The sequence below is a fragment of the Haemorhous mexicanus genome, chromosome 2, assembly GCF_027477595.1.
Source record: "Haemorhous mexicanus isolate bHaeMex1 chromosome 2, bHaeMex1.pri, whole genome shotgun sequence".
NCBI lineage: Eukaryota > Metazoa > Chordata > Aves > Passeriformes > Fringillidae > Haemorhous > Haemorhous mexicanus.
The window spans coordinates 96,303,237-96,317,532 of NC_082342.1; the positions used below are offsets into that span (position 1 = coordinate 96,303,237).

At 38.7% G+C, this 14,296-nt stretch overlaps 1 protein-coding gene across 3 annotated transcripts in view; it reads right to left on the minus strand.

Moving 5' to 3' along the window:
• TMCO3 (transmembrane and coiled-coil domains 3) overlaps positions 1–14,296 on the minus strand; it is a 33,049-nt gene that overhangs the window by 16,034 nt on the left and 2,719 nt on the right. For all 3 annotated transcript variants that reach the window (XR_009485444.1, XM_059839638.1, XM_059839639.1), the window contains exons 2-9: positions 13,708–14,254; positions 9,004–9,183; positions 7,164–7,355; positions 6,257–6,385; positions 3,215–3,307; positions 1,868–2,054; positions 803–920; positions 16–211 (exon numbers count right to left, since the gene is read on the minus strand). Coding sequence is in view for 2 of the 3 variants with exons in the window: in XM_059839638.1 (XP_059695621.1) it covers positions 16–211; positions 803–920; positions 1,868–2,054; positions 3,215–3,307; positions 6,257–6,385; positions 7,164–7,355; positions 9,004–9,183; positions 13,708–14,154 (1,542 nt within the window). In the remaining variant the exon portion in view is untranslated. The remainder of the gene's footprint in view (positions 1–15; positions 212–802; positions 921–1,867; positions 2,055–3,214; positions 3,308–6,256; positions 6,386–7,163; positions 7,356–9,003; positions 9,184–13,707; positions 14,255–14,296) is intronic.

Below are 14,296 nucleotides of genomic sequence, written 5' to 3' on the forward strand. Positions count from 1 at the left end.
AATTTAAAAGATTACCGTTAACATAAGGAAGGTGAATGCAGTTATTCCTAGAATGAGGATTTCTTTATTCCCTTTGCTTTCTGTGTGCAACTTGCGGTAATAAGGTCCTATGAGATAAGTCTTTATAACAAGACACAGAAGAAAAACAGCAGCCAGAGAAAACAGAATTTGGCCAATCAGGATCAGTATTCTCAGAATTTCCTTAAAAATGCTGGAAGAGAAGAACAAACAAAAAGTTTCTTTCAAGTGTTCTCACATCTCCCAACCAGTTCCCCGTAAATGCAAATACCTAATTCCATAAATGCTCAAATCAGGAAGGTATTTAGATACATTAGTAAACAAATTTAAGACTAAATCTGGAGAGTGCCCAGAAACTTCTTTTACAGTCTAGAATTTACTTCCATGTTGACTCAAAGATTTTCATTGACTAATCTCCAAGGTAAGCCATTAGGCACAATAACACTACTGCTTAGTCCTTAACAAAAACATGCCCTGCAGGAATAAAGTAAGTAAAGAAATTAACTTGTTTTTTTACAGTAACAAACTTTTTACTCAAAATTTTAATTAACACACAGGATTAAAGCAGCTATAGCAAAGAGATTATTTTCATACAACTACTTTCATATGACTACTATATGTTTCTACTTCACAACAAGCAGGAACAGTAAAGGAAGTCTCACTGAACAGAGAGCTTATATTCCATGGAACTGACATTAACTGCAGTGCTTTCACATTCATATTGGCAATCTACATACTAATTGCAAGGGGTAGAGGGAAGATCCATACAATGATTTTCTTTTACCTGGAATATGTACTCACTCCTGCTTGAATAAGTGTAGGCATGACAGCTATAAATAAACCAAGCTGCACATCCTGCATCACCAACATGCCAAGCAGTACGCTGCTGTAGTCAATATCCCCTGTACACCAGCAAAGTGGTCATGGAAACAGTCATCAGAAACTATGAATGCTTGCAAACACTCAAATCTAGAAAAGGCTTAATCAAATGGAAGCCCAATATAGCTCTTAATGTGCTGAAGGTCATTCAAAGCAGTTTATGGCCTGTTTTTCCCCATTAGTAGGTAAATTAAAATGTATCTATAAAGACATATTAAAATACAAACAAAATATTAATATGAAATTTCTGTTACACAATAAAAACATAGACTTTGCTTAGCAGTTAAGCACTAGTTACACATTGAATGAAATTCCTCTACTGAGAGTATACAGGCTTTATTCTGAAGACACACATTTGAGCCAGCATGTGTAAAATATACACTCTGAATTCTGGCATTAGAATGAATATTCTAGAGGGTGAGGAGTACTTGAACACAATTTGTATGAGGAGATTTAAGTGGAAGAAAGCACAATGCCAAAACTTTCAAAAGGAAACATTTAGAAGTATTTGAGAAGCTAGAAATATGGTCCTTGAAAGTCCTTATTTGAAGAGCTGTTAGCTGTGAAAGACCATCAGAACTGGTTTCTGTTTCCTGAAGAAGGATGTGAATTTTTCAAATTAACCTTTCTGCCCTGATGACAGGTAGCAGTGGGCTAATCTGGTAAGTTCTTAAAAAAGTTCAAGGATTCCAGACACCCAGTAAAGTCAGTTCTCAATGGAGAGTACTACAATGGTTGTACTAAGCCAGTCCTCTTTGGGCAAAGACAGCAATGTACAAATCAAGTACACTTCCTAGCAAGAATACACACAACACTGGCCAGTGTTAAAAAAGGATGGTTGGTTGTAAACCAGGCTTAAGAGTGGGTTTTGTTTTCATTTTTTAACTAGCTTATCTTGTAATATTACAAAGTCAACTTCTTTCAAATTTTATTAGATACTACAGTAGTCCATATTTAAAGTCGTATTTACCTTCTTTATCTCCTCGAACACTACCTGCAAGAAATCTGGACACCAGTGGTGTGCTTGACAAAGACAAACAAGTGGAAATGAAGACGCTCTGTGTTGGTCTAATTTGGAGCAAGTGCCCCCATAGTAAACCAAAGGCAATCATCAGAACTGTCATGTAGCATGGTCCTTGCAAAGATATTTTCCATACCTTGGGAAGAAAACAAGTTCTTATGACACTTTTCTCATTGCCAAGTTACAATGTTTTTTATTGCAAATAAGCAGTTTAAGATGTGTGATTTGGGGCTGCAGTACTATGGCACAGAGTAATGGACTGTCACACTATATCACCTAAAACACCCAACTACTACACTGAGTAGATATTCTCCCCCAAAAGACTCCCTGCCAGAAACCAGGTGAATTTCCCAAAGCTCACAGACAAATACCAGGCCAAATGGTCCAGTATGGGTTGAAATACATTAAAATTATTAAATGAAAGACCAGTTATGTGATGTAATTCTAAGACAAGAAAAAAATCAGTGTGGCAAAATCAGTCACCAATACCAGTAACCCACCCCAAACTAGGGCAGAAGCAAATCTGAAGCAGCAATTTACCTGCTACACTTTAGGAACCCTTGAATTACTGATTGTTATCTTGTACTTTAGATGGACTAGAACAGCAGATTAAGCTAAATGGTCATTAATTGTAACATATCTCAATTAAAGCTTTTCTAGTATCATAAACTCACAGCCATCAGTTTAGGAACAGATCACAGTGCAATTCTTTACATAAATAGAGTCTTCACATATTTGTAGCCATACTTTCCACTATTAAAACTCTAGCTGGCTTATAACTTTTTCTTTTTAAATTAAGACAAAAAGAAACTTGTCGTTTTTGCGGAATTCTGATGGCCATGTAATTTAATACTCTGGATTGTGTTAACATACTTGCTTAATCAGTTTATTAGGCAGTAGACTATGTATTATCAATTCAGTATGGAGTACTTAAAATTTTGGATTTTTTTAAACCAGGAATGGCAAACATCACTGACACTCCATAACAACAACTGCACATTATTACATGTTAAAATAAAGCAGAAATGGACTGTCAAACTGTGAGAGATTTTTCTAGTAATCAAACTGTTTTACTAAAATAGGGAGTAAATGCAAGTTTTTTTGAGACACTGAATAAATAATGCATTCTGTTCTTTCCAAAGTGCAGAAGCAAATGTCACATTTGCCTTTTCAAAAATGTACAAAGCTACACCAGTGTATTGTAGGGAGTGTGTAAAAATCTAAAATATAACTGAAATCTGCAGTTTCAGTAATTAGCAATTAAATCCCTTAACACAGAGCTATTATAAAAAATACCTTTCTTAATCTTTCAGGAGAAAATTCCAGACCAACTAGAAAGAGAGTGAAGAATACACCAAACTCTCCTAACGTCTCCACCTGTACAATAGACTTAGGAAAAAAAAAGAAAAAAAATTAGTGCACAGCAGTCGACTTATAATGCAAAATTATAAATACACTACAAAACAAATTGATTCTCATTACATTTCCACAGGTAGTTCACTTGCTGTTCATATGACATCAGAAGTTCCCAGAGCACCTTTGCAATTATTTTTCCTATCACCTGGCTGATACTAGGCAGTAATGTGGTGGGTGAGTGCTGGTCACCCAATGTGCACACGTGCATTGATCTTGGTAAGTGTGGAGGAATACATCTGATCCAGGTAGCTTGGCTGGCAAGCTGCAGATTGAGATAGAGACTGAACTCTCAGTGGGAGCCTGCAACAAGGGTCAGTGAACTACCAACCTTTGGGATAACCAAGGGCACGAAGATGAAGAAGGCAGAGAGACTTGCGAATAGTCAGACTGGGAAGTTTCCTTAACAGTAAGCTTGCTGATTGAAAAAAAAATAGGCTATGTTTTATGCATGTACTATTAAATCTCCAAGGCTTGCATTCCACAAGCCACTTCTTGCTAGTTATTTTATTGGTCTATTGGTATAATCTTTCTGCTAGACTGTGGCTGCTGTGGTTCTCCATCCTACAGGCTCCACACATCCATCTCAGACCAGCACTATTACCAACCTTTGTGCTACAGAGAGAAGGATCCAACAGCAAGAAAAATGGTGGTCTTCCTCATCACAACAGAAAAATGGGAATATTTCTGGCTGGCAACTGGTGTACCCTCAGGGTTCTCAGTCCAGTTTTGTTCAATAGATACATACATGATCAATGATCAGAATGAAGGAGGTGAACACACCACTCACAAGTTTGCTGCTGATAACAGACTGGGAGGTGCTGTTGACTCTTCTGAGGAACAAGATGCCTTGCAGAGGGATGTAGATACACTGGAGCATTAGGCAATGATTAATGGGAGGAAATTATTTAACAATTCAAAATGCTGAATTCTGATCCCCCTGGGATGGGGTAATGCCAGGCACAAGTATGGATTAGGAGAGGAGTGGCTGAAGAGCAGCCCTGCAGAGAGGGATCTGGGGGTGCTGGTGGACAGCAGGCTCAGTGTGAGTCAGCAGAGAGCAAACCCCATCCTGGGGTGCATCAAACAGAGCATCACCAGTCACTCAAAATTATCCTGCTGTATTCCATGTTGGTGTGGCCTCACCTGGAGCACTCTGTGCAGTTCTGGGCCCCACCATGGAAGGAGGATGTGAAGGCCATTGAACGCATCCAGAAGAGGACAGTGCTGGTGGAAGGCTGGAAGGAATGTCCTGTGAGGAACAGCTAAGGACTCTGGGTTTGCCCAGCTTGGAGAAAAGCAGGATGAGGGGCAACCTCATCATTCTCTACAGCTTCCTGAGGAGAAGTGGACAGGGAGGTGCTGAGCTCTTATTGTCACTGGTATGCACTGACAGGATGAGTGGAAGTGGTTCAAAGCTGCCCAAGGAGAGGTTCAGACTGGACATTAGGAGGCATTTCTTTTCTGAGAGGGTGGTAAAACCCTGGAACACACTTCCTCCTAAAGAGCTGATTGATGCCTCAACCTTGTCAGTGTTTAAGAGGCATTTGGACAACGCCCTTAACAATATGCTTTAACTTTTGGTGAGCCCTGAAGTGTTCAGGCAGTTGACTGGAATAGTCAATTCTATTCTAAAATCCTAGTATTTCTTTTCTATGTATTGACAGGCCAGAGTAGAAGAAAACAAGATTTATCACCAATTACAGAAGTGGGGGTGGAAACCATATTTTCCGCCAGGTTAGAATCTGCCTGCCTTCTCAGCTCTTCAGACATTTGACTTTTTAAGGAAATGGAGAAGAGACCAAACACAAAAGATCCAGTCAACAAGAGTATTATCCAGGTGAATTGTTTAATCACAGCTTCAGAAGAAAAAGGCAAGTCACTTTAACTGTCCTTAAGAAACTTCTTTCATATCTGCTCTGACCACATCACCTTCTTCAATGTAAGTGTCCTGAAAATTTGTTGTTGGGTCTCTTTCTCATGCCAAGCTTACAATCTTGTTTCTCAGTCTAAGTGATCAAACTTTCCAGACATTCTCAACCCAGAAATTACATACAAAACAGAGGCTGAGAATATTTAATCTCTTCCAATACAAGAAGAACAAAATGCCACAATTTCTACTAATCCCTGCTTCTGAGCTCAACAATCATTTTCAACAGAAGCCCACGTAGGGCAGTGCATGTGTTTCATAGACAGTAAGTTCCAAGTGGTTTCATGGATATCAGTGCAACAGACACATGCAACTTAAACAGACATTACTGTGCAGCCCTAGCATGTGTTCTGTTTTGCCTGCTGGCTAAACAATCTGTTAATGCACACCAGAGCACTTAATCAAAACATGTCCAGCCAACCACAGCCCCCAGTTCCACAGGAGCCACTAATCAGGGTACACGTGATGGAGCTAAAAAGGTTCAAAAGACCTCAGGAATGTGGGCAGGGTACTGGGAAAGGAATAGGGGGACTAGGATGGATGAAAGCACTACAGAGGTGCAAAATAACTCTACAAAGCCAAGCTATGTTCCTTGGGGAACTATTTGTTTTAAATGCTTCCTTCACTGTCAACACTGACTTTTTGCAAGTTTCTGTATATTTTATGTCATTTAAATAATTTGGCTCCCAATTGTGACGCTTTATGATTAAAATCAAAAAGAAAGAAAAAAAAAAAACCACGTGACATAAAACTTCCACAACACAAAACCTTCAGTTTTCACTTTCAACAACTGTCATAATTTTGTAGGAGAAAAAGAGATTGAAAACAAAATTATTCAAAGACATAAAATTTGAAGCTCTCCTCTTGTAAAGGTTCAGGTTTGGGGATATCTTTTTTTTTTAATACATTTGAGGCTGGCTATATCATATCCTTTTAAAACTACTTTTAAAGATTTCAATGAATTAAATCAGTCAAGAACTAACTTGCACACTTACCTTGATACTATTTAGTCCTGAGGGTCCTAAGAGTACTCCACAGATGATATATCCAAACATGGTTGGCAATCCTATTGTTGTGCACAGCCAGCCACACGGCAAGGACAACATTCCTATTGTCACAATATCCTAAATATGTAGGATTTACAAAGGCATTAATATAAAGAACACAAATTTGGGATGAAAATGAAAACTATTATCTTTCAGAAGATAAATAGCACTGTAAAATTAAACGTAGACTACTTTGAATGAAAAGAAAACAAAACTGCAAATTAACCTCAGTGCTGTTGCAGGTGTAAGCATAGCAGTTTTTCAGATGAAGCAGATGAGGTACTGACCTTAAGTAACTGGGGGACTTTAAATCAATTTATAAATATTTTAAATATATTATAGAAAGTAGGCAATTTCCTGGGTGGAATGACACCTTGCATTAAAACATGGTGAAACAGAACTGTTTTGGGTTTTATAATTAAAACAAAAATCCCAGTCCAGTTACTCTCTATATATGTATCAAACCTTTACCATGTCTATGTATTTTTCAGTATCCTTTTTTTCATCACAAGGCACAACCAGATAAATTCTCTCTACTGACAGCATGCAAGTGGCTTATTAAGCACAGCAGTAGCTTTAACACTTTGTAGTCTGGGAGAAGGGACAGTGCCCCAAAGGTGCAACAAGAAAAGCCGAAGAAAAACAGAGAGTGGCATCACGATCAGTCTTGTGAAGACAAACCTAAGAGTAGGGAAGACATGGCTGAATCAGAACAGATGGGGGAGTCATGAATGCTGGGGTAACTTCAGACAGACAAATGCTGAAACTATACTCACTCCAACCAAGTAGTACTGACATGCAAACTCGTGGGACTAAGTCCAAAAGTGAATGACAAGAATGTCTCTAAAATTATTACCTTTATGAAATGATGATCAGCACGAGGAATGGTTGAGTCTCTGGGTTTAGTAAGGATATACTGATTGTTCTGAGAATCAATAAGCATACTAAGTCCTAAATCATCTTCTACTTCTCTTTTTGAAGCATTTCTTTTGGAGTTGGCTTCATCTTCTTCCACCCTTAAAACAGCTTCAAAGTTTACACCTCTTACCTTTTTAAAAAAGAAAACAAATAATCAAACAAACAAAAAAAGCGGAGTCCATTAAGAATATCATAATAACAGAATTAGCTGTGCTTGAAGTTTCTAGAGAACTTCTTGACACCAACTAAAAATACTGCAGGTTTCTTCTCTAAAAATCTTTCCATCTCTTTATCAAAACTTGATGTCTTTAAAAGTAACATTTTCTTACCTTGTACAAAACCAACTGGAGATTACAAAGTGATATTCAGTTCACAAAAATCTGAACTAAAGACTGTATTCCAAGTTAAGAAAAGGTCACTATCCTGTAAATTTGAAGGAGATATTATAAGAACTGTTTCTACCTTGTTATTTTCAGGATTTTATTTCTCAGAACAGCAATTCTTGAACATAGGTTGTGGTGCAGATTTTTTATTTTTTTTCCCCTGCTACACTTCACTATTTGGCTATATTTTAATAGAAGCTTGTGTCTCTATCAGAATACTGCTTACCGCGTTAAAGCTTCTCTAGTCTAAAATTCCACTGTTTTAGTTTAAAAAATTGATCCTTGCAATGATGGAGAAGCACACAGACCTCAAGGCTGCACTTCATGATTCTTTCAGGGATGGAGCCACAAGCAGAAGAGCAGGGAGATGCCGGGAGGAGGCGGTGCGGGCGCCCTGCCAGTTCCAGGTGCCGCGGGAGAGCGCCCGCTCCGGCCCCGACGAGGCCGTTCTACCCGGGCGGGACAGGAGAGGGCGCTCCCGCCGGCCCGGCCCCGCCGCCGCCGCCAGGTGCGGCTCCCACGGGCACAACCGCTCGCATCTGCTGCACGCCAAATAAAAAAGCTGCTTCCACTTCCTCTCGGTTCGAGCTCAACTACAAGAAACCCAAACAAAACCACACACGGCTTGGCTCTCTGCTACAGAGAAACTGGTTTTGCCTCCTCAGCAGACCTCAAGAGCTATGCTCACCTCGGGAGTCAACCTGGAAATCAACTAAAACCTCCCAAGAGAAGAAGCCAAATAAACTGTAACCCGTATTTATGCAAACAGGACCAATTTAGGGAGTCTTCCTGAGGATGGAAAAATGGGACACTAGAATAAACTGACGTATTCCTGGCTCTAGAGACATATAACCTTACCTGAAGGATACTGTCCCATCATGCAACATAAAAACAAGGATCAGGGCAGGTAGGCCAAGGTACAAAATGCAGAGGAAGTCAGACATGGAAGAATGTAACATCACAAACACATTTCAGGTCTTTCCTTTGAAAAATATGTCTTGTCGCAGACTGTGAAAACCAACTGCAAAGATCCTTGCTCTCCCGTAACTTTCTCAAGAAAATTAAAAAGTGGAGACAATGCTGAAAGTGGTAACTCCATATCCTGCCAAGTCCAACCATCACAGTCCCCACCACCACAGAGATTCCGTATCTCTCACGAGCTGTATCACTCAGGTGTACTACACTTGGGCCCGTCAAAGTGGCAGCTGCAGGGAGGACTTTCAAATCAAAACCACAGAAATCACTACCAAAAAGGAGCAATTACTCTTGTTTGCTCACTCTGTAACAATCACTAAAATCCTAACCACTATATAGCACAAGAGAAACACACAGGCCAAACATCAACTATAAGTAAACGCACTCCAGTGAAATGAGTGAGTCTAAAGCATCACTTACAGATTTGTTGTCATCAAAGGCATGCTCTTCTATTTCCTCTTCCAATCTATCAGCTGCCTTCCTGACATCTTCCAGAATTTCATCAAGCATCGACAGGCTTTTGTTTTGGTGCTGCATGTTCTTAAGGGCTTCAACCTGGTGTTTCTCTGCTGCTAGGAGTTCAACATATTCCATTTCTTCCTGTTGAATTTTACAACACACAGATAAAGTCTTGGCAGGCCTTTGAGCAGAAAAAACATTTAAGATAAATGTGTGCTTCCTTTGACACAAAACATTTTATCAGTGGAATTGCAAAAGCAATATAAGCATCATGAAGATATTTAAAGATTGCTTTTAAGAAAATTCATTGGGTAAGCGGGCAAGAAAACAAAACAACCAAACAAAATATCCACCAATAGCCGTTTCTATTACATTAAACAGCAAACCTGCTTCAAGGTTATGATCCAGAAAATACAAAAAAGGATTTACTTTGAGAAACTCTAGGAAACATTTCAGAGCCAAATAAAGTTTAAAACTTTGTGCTTTTGAAGGGAAGCATAATACCTTGAAAGCATAGCTATACTATCTACAACAAACAAACAAATTAGATGTAAAGCACAATGAATCTTAATTTTATAAACCCTTTTATAAACATAGGAAGAGGTCTGTTTACAGTTTTCAAAAATTATGGTAACTGTGGAAACAGGAAGAAAAAAAGAGCTGGGGTAGAGATGAGCAGCCAATCACTCTAGCCAAGCTTCCTGTTCATGTTTCCCAAAAAGCACTTTTCCTATCAGAATTAAAACATGTGACTTTTCACCCTATTTCAGTTTGGGCCTTTTATCAACTTGCATTGACAACTTCTGAAATTACTAGGTTTCTGAAGTAAAAAAAAGAAAATATGCTGATATGGTTTCATATAGTGTGAAAATATTTCAGTACTTTCCCTGATAAAGTCATGATGTTTCAGGTTCAAAAAAATAACTAAAAAGCTTAATTTACTGACAACTGGGCCTAACACCTTTTACATAGTTACCATGACAGTAACCAAACAGAATACTTTGTGTATTGACAGAGAACAACTTGAGGGTTTTGGGGAAAAAAGATTCTTTCCTTTACATGCCTCTATTCTTTTAAAGATTGTTGAAAGAACAGCTATAAGGAAACACACACAAGGGCAGCACTCCTTCCTTTCAGTTAGATTCAGGATGCTGAGAATATCTGGATGAGAGAGACCCTTCTTCTGCTCTTTTAAAAAGCCAGTATTATTAAAAAGAAAAAAAAAAAAAAACAGGGAAAAAAATGCAAGCAATCTATAGGTCTTACTCAATTCCCAGGAAACATAAGTTGCTGTCTCCAGATGCCTTGCCCCTGCCACATCCAGTTAGAAGTCAGAGAACATAGATCTCCCATAGGTTGTGTGTTTTATCTGCCTACCCTCCACAGATATCAATAACCTGAGCTTATTAAATGGTCCTAAACACCTATGCTTAAATAACTGGAGTGTCTCCTCCACCACACATTTGCAGATGGACATTTTTCCCTTTGGAATCTGCAAGAACATGCACAAAATTCAGTCTATTCCTTGACGCCAAAAGAAGAATATGTTCAGTACAACCAGCAACTGTAGCCAAACCCTTTTAAAATCCTGACAGTCGGATGAATGCCTCTGATTGTGAGGAAACGACAGTACTGGTGTCTGCTGGTGTTTAGAACTATCATAGTTACACCCTCATGGTGAAAGCTACCCAGAGCCCAAAATAACTGGAGCTAGGAAGAATGTAACTATTAATGTGTTTGGCCCAATGTCAACAATTAGTTCTTATGCAACACATAAGTAGGAGACACAGTCATTCTCATACAGCCTCAAGGAAAAACATTTCCTATCTGTTGCTCTCTGCTAGCAGACATAACTCAAAAGATGTAAGAAACAGCCCCCATATGAGCTGCAAATTCTCTGCTAGTTCAGCAACAACTTAGAACACAATGTGAAATTGATAATGGTTAGATTCTTTCCCCATAAAAATGGAAGAGGTTTTGGGCGCAAGGAGCCCATCTCAGTCCTTTCCATCGGCCAAGACAAACAGGCTAAACAGAGCTAAAGGAAAAATACATAAAAAATAATGTCTAATTTCAAAGAAGTTATTCCCTAATAGCAAGGTAGAAAAGCTTTGAAAAAATAAGAGTTTAGCTGCAGGTTCCTTCAAATAATGAAGATTAAGGTTTCTGTAGTCTATTAAAGTGGCATCTATTTCCACAAAGAGGCAAATGTGACAGCAGTAGACTGGGACAACCACAGGCAATGGTGTCCATAAAAAGCATGAGTTAATTCAACCAACCTGCTACATGCTAAGCAGAAGTGCATCACAGTACAAACACTGTTCTGCAACTCAGGCTGGGATTGGAGACATTTGATCACGAGGATAACAAGCAACCTCCTAAGCAAAGTAATACAGATATGGATTGTGTACTTAATAGGAACACCTGAAAACATATGAGCAAAATGAAGATTAAGACTTTGGAGCAATGCAGAGTTGCTGTTGTTCTCTACTATGTATTCAGAGACAAAAGCACATGCAGAAGAGGCTGCATCTTTGCAATACTTGCAAGTCATTTTTTGCCAACCATGTCTGATTAGAAGGCATCCAAGAAATTAGGAGCTAATTAAAAAGTAGGTAAGATTTTGTTGCTTTTTCCTGAACTTCCAAACAGGATCCTGGAACAAAAGAAGGCAGAAACCATCTTCAGTGCTTCTTTCTTACTTCCCCCTGCCTCACAGTGTGAATGATCCCACTACATCTTCTCACAGCAGCAGAACCAGCAAGAAATGCATCAGACATACAAACATATCCCAGCTCTAACGACTTCCAAGCACTTCTACTCAACAGAAATAAAATAAAGGGAAGAGTCCAGCACCCCCTACAGTCATTTGTATTTTCCATTCACTCACTGTTTAAAAAATAGATGTTCTATGAGTATTCCAACAAAATAATCATTACAGTAAAATGAAACTGGGACAAAGTTGGGCCTAACGTGTGTCTTATGAACTAAGAACAAGTTCAAAACAAATGTATCCCATGCAATTTTCATCTTTTTGGCATGCATTTTTCCTTATCTTCTGCTTCCCTTTATACAACAATTCTAAGGTTAGGACGACAAACACTCTGTTTAAATAACCACATGCATGGCATAAGAAGGAAAGTGCAAAAGATTGCTCACTCAAGTAAATATTTTGAAAATAGCAAAAAAGCCTGCATGATCTACTTCAGCAAAAGTAAACATTTGACAGGACACACCTCTAAAACACATAATTGTACACAAAGGCCTCCTTCTAGAAGAAGCACCATTCTCAAGTTCAAGGATAAATTACTTCATTATTTTACAGTAACATTACTAAGAATTAGGTAAATGGAAAGAAGGTTCTGGAATGTCTCACTGCTGCTATTTTACAAGCTCTGAGAAAGAAAAAAGAAAAGAAAAGAAAAAGAAAGAAAACTAAGAAAAGCTCATGATAATTTCTATGACATTTCTACGCAGCAGAGGCTGCCACTACCATAAAGTATTACTATACAAGTCATATAAAAAAGTTCATTGGAATACATCTAGATCCAAATTATTCCCTATTCAAATTTGTTGTAATTCCATCTTCATTTCCACTGCACAGAATCACTCTAGTCTGCCAAGTTTACATCCTAATTTCTACTTCCACCAGCCTATCTTGGCACGATTCACTGGACAACTTTACTGCACATAATTTCTTTCCAACCTCACCTGTCAAGGTCTGCACATTTCTTAGCACAAATGCCCTTCAGAGACTCTCACAACTCAAATGCTAAATGCCAATCACATTTTTATTCCTTCTCTTGCTCCCTTGTGCAAGGGCAGCCTCTTCTTTTGGAAGACAGAAAATAAAGAAAATTCTTAATATACTCCTCCAGTGGTTGAGGAGTAGAGAAAGGAAAAGAGAAATTGAAATACCAAATACATTAAATTGCATTTTTTCTCAATGGGAGACTTTCAGTACACAGTCTGAGCACTACCAAGTCCAGAAGACAGTGGCAGATTGTGCTCAACTTAATGGGACACAGGAACTCAAACGTTCCATGAAGTATCTGTGTTCAACTGTTACTCACCTGTGGTTTTTCTTGGCAAAGTTATTTCAGCTGACTTTCTTGGAAGCACTGCATTTCAAACCTGCACTTCTTAGGCTAGGAGTGCAATACTGAGTTTAAAAATCTAGTCACCTACTGTTTTGCACATCCATTTCACTCATATCTTTACAAACATGGAAATGAAAGGCAGCAAGTCATTCTGTTTTAACTGTGGACTTTGAGCAATTCTCATTCAAAATGGAAAAAAACCTTAGTATTTCACCATTTGATGGCATTATTTCCACTCAGCTAATGCCACTGGCTTGTCTAGTGCAACTGTGCTGTGTGCACTGATTTACTCTTTTATTCCTCTCCCTTTAACATTATATTTGCCATACTTCTTATGATTATGCTTAGCTTTGAGATAAGAACTATTGACTGCTAGTAAGTTTTAAGCTCTACACCAGAATTACTTGTAAATTTACTAATGAAATAAAATACTTCATTAAACAGTAAACACTGCAAGTTTTATGTAGATATCTTTATTATTAAAACAGACTGAAACTGTGCCATAAAAAAGTTAAAATCACGAGTTGAATATGAACACTCTAGTAACAAACAAGGGGAAACCAACCTTAATTGCAGCTTCTCTCAAGGCCTCCAGTCTCTGTCTACTGCTTTCTTTCATATTTACAACATCTTTGTAGTCACCCTGTAGAGCTCTCTGGAGGCCATGGATTGCCTGAAAGACTGAGTTTTCACTTTCATTTAGCTCCTTTTGGAAAATTTCAAAGGTGTGCACCTGAAAAAGTTTCTCTTCATCAGACAGTCCTGCATCCTTCTCAACTGCTCTTATGGCATTTTTTAGTTTGTTGAGAACAACGTTCTTTTGGCGAAGAAGACCAGACAGTTTTCTGCAGCTCTCCAACACCCACTGCTTCCTCTGAGTGATACCAGCCCCTTTCCCACGGTGCAGCTTTATTGCATGCTTCACAACATCTTCACGTTCTGCAGGGTTTGCTAAGGGGCTACAAGGCAGCGAAACCAACGTCCACAGGGAAATAAATCCAGTCGCCTTCATCCTTCATTCACTTTTTATTCCTCTTGGGAGAAACTGATAATCCACAGCTGCTCAAAGCTTTCTGCTACATGGTTTCTGCATCTCCAGTATGCACAGCAGGCTGCAAGATAGTACCAATCAGTGGTCAAACATGGAAGTGTTG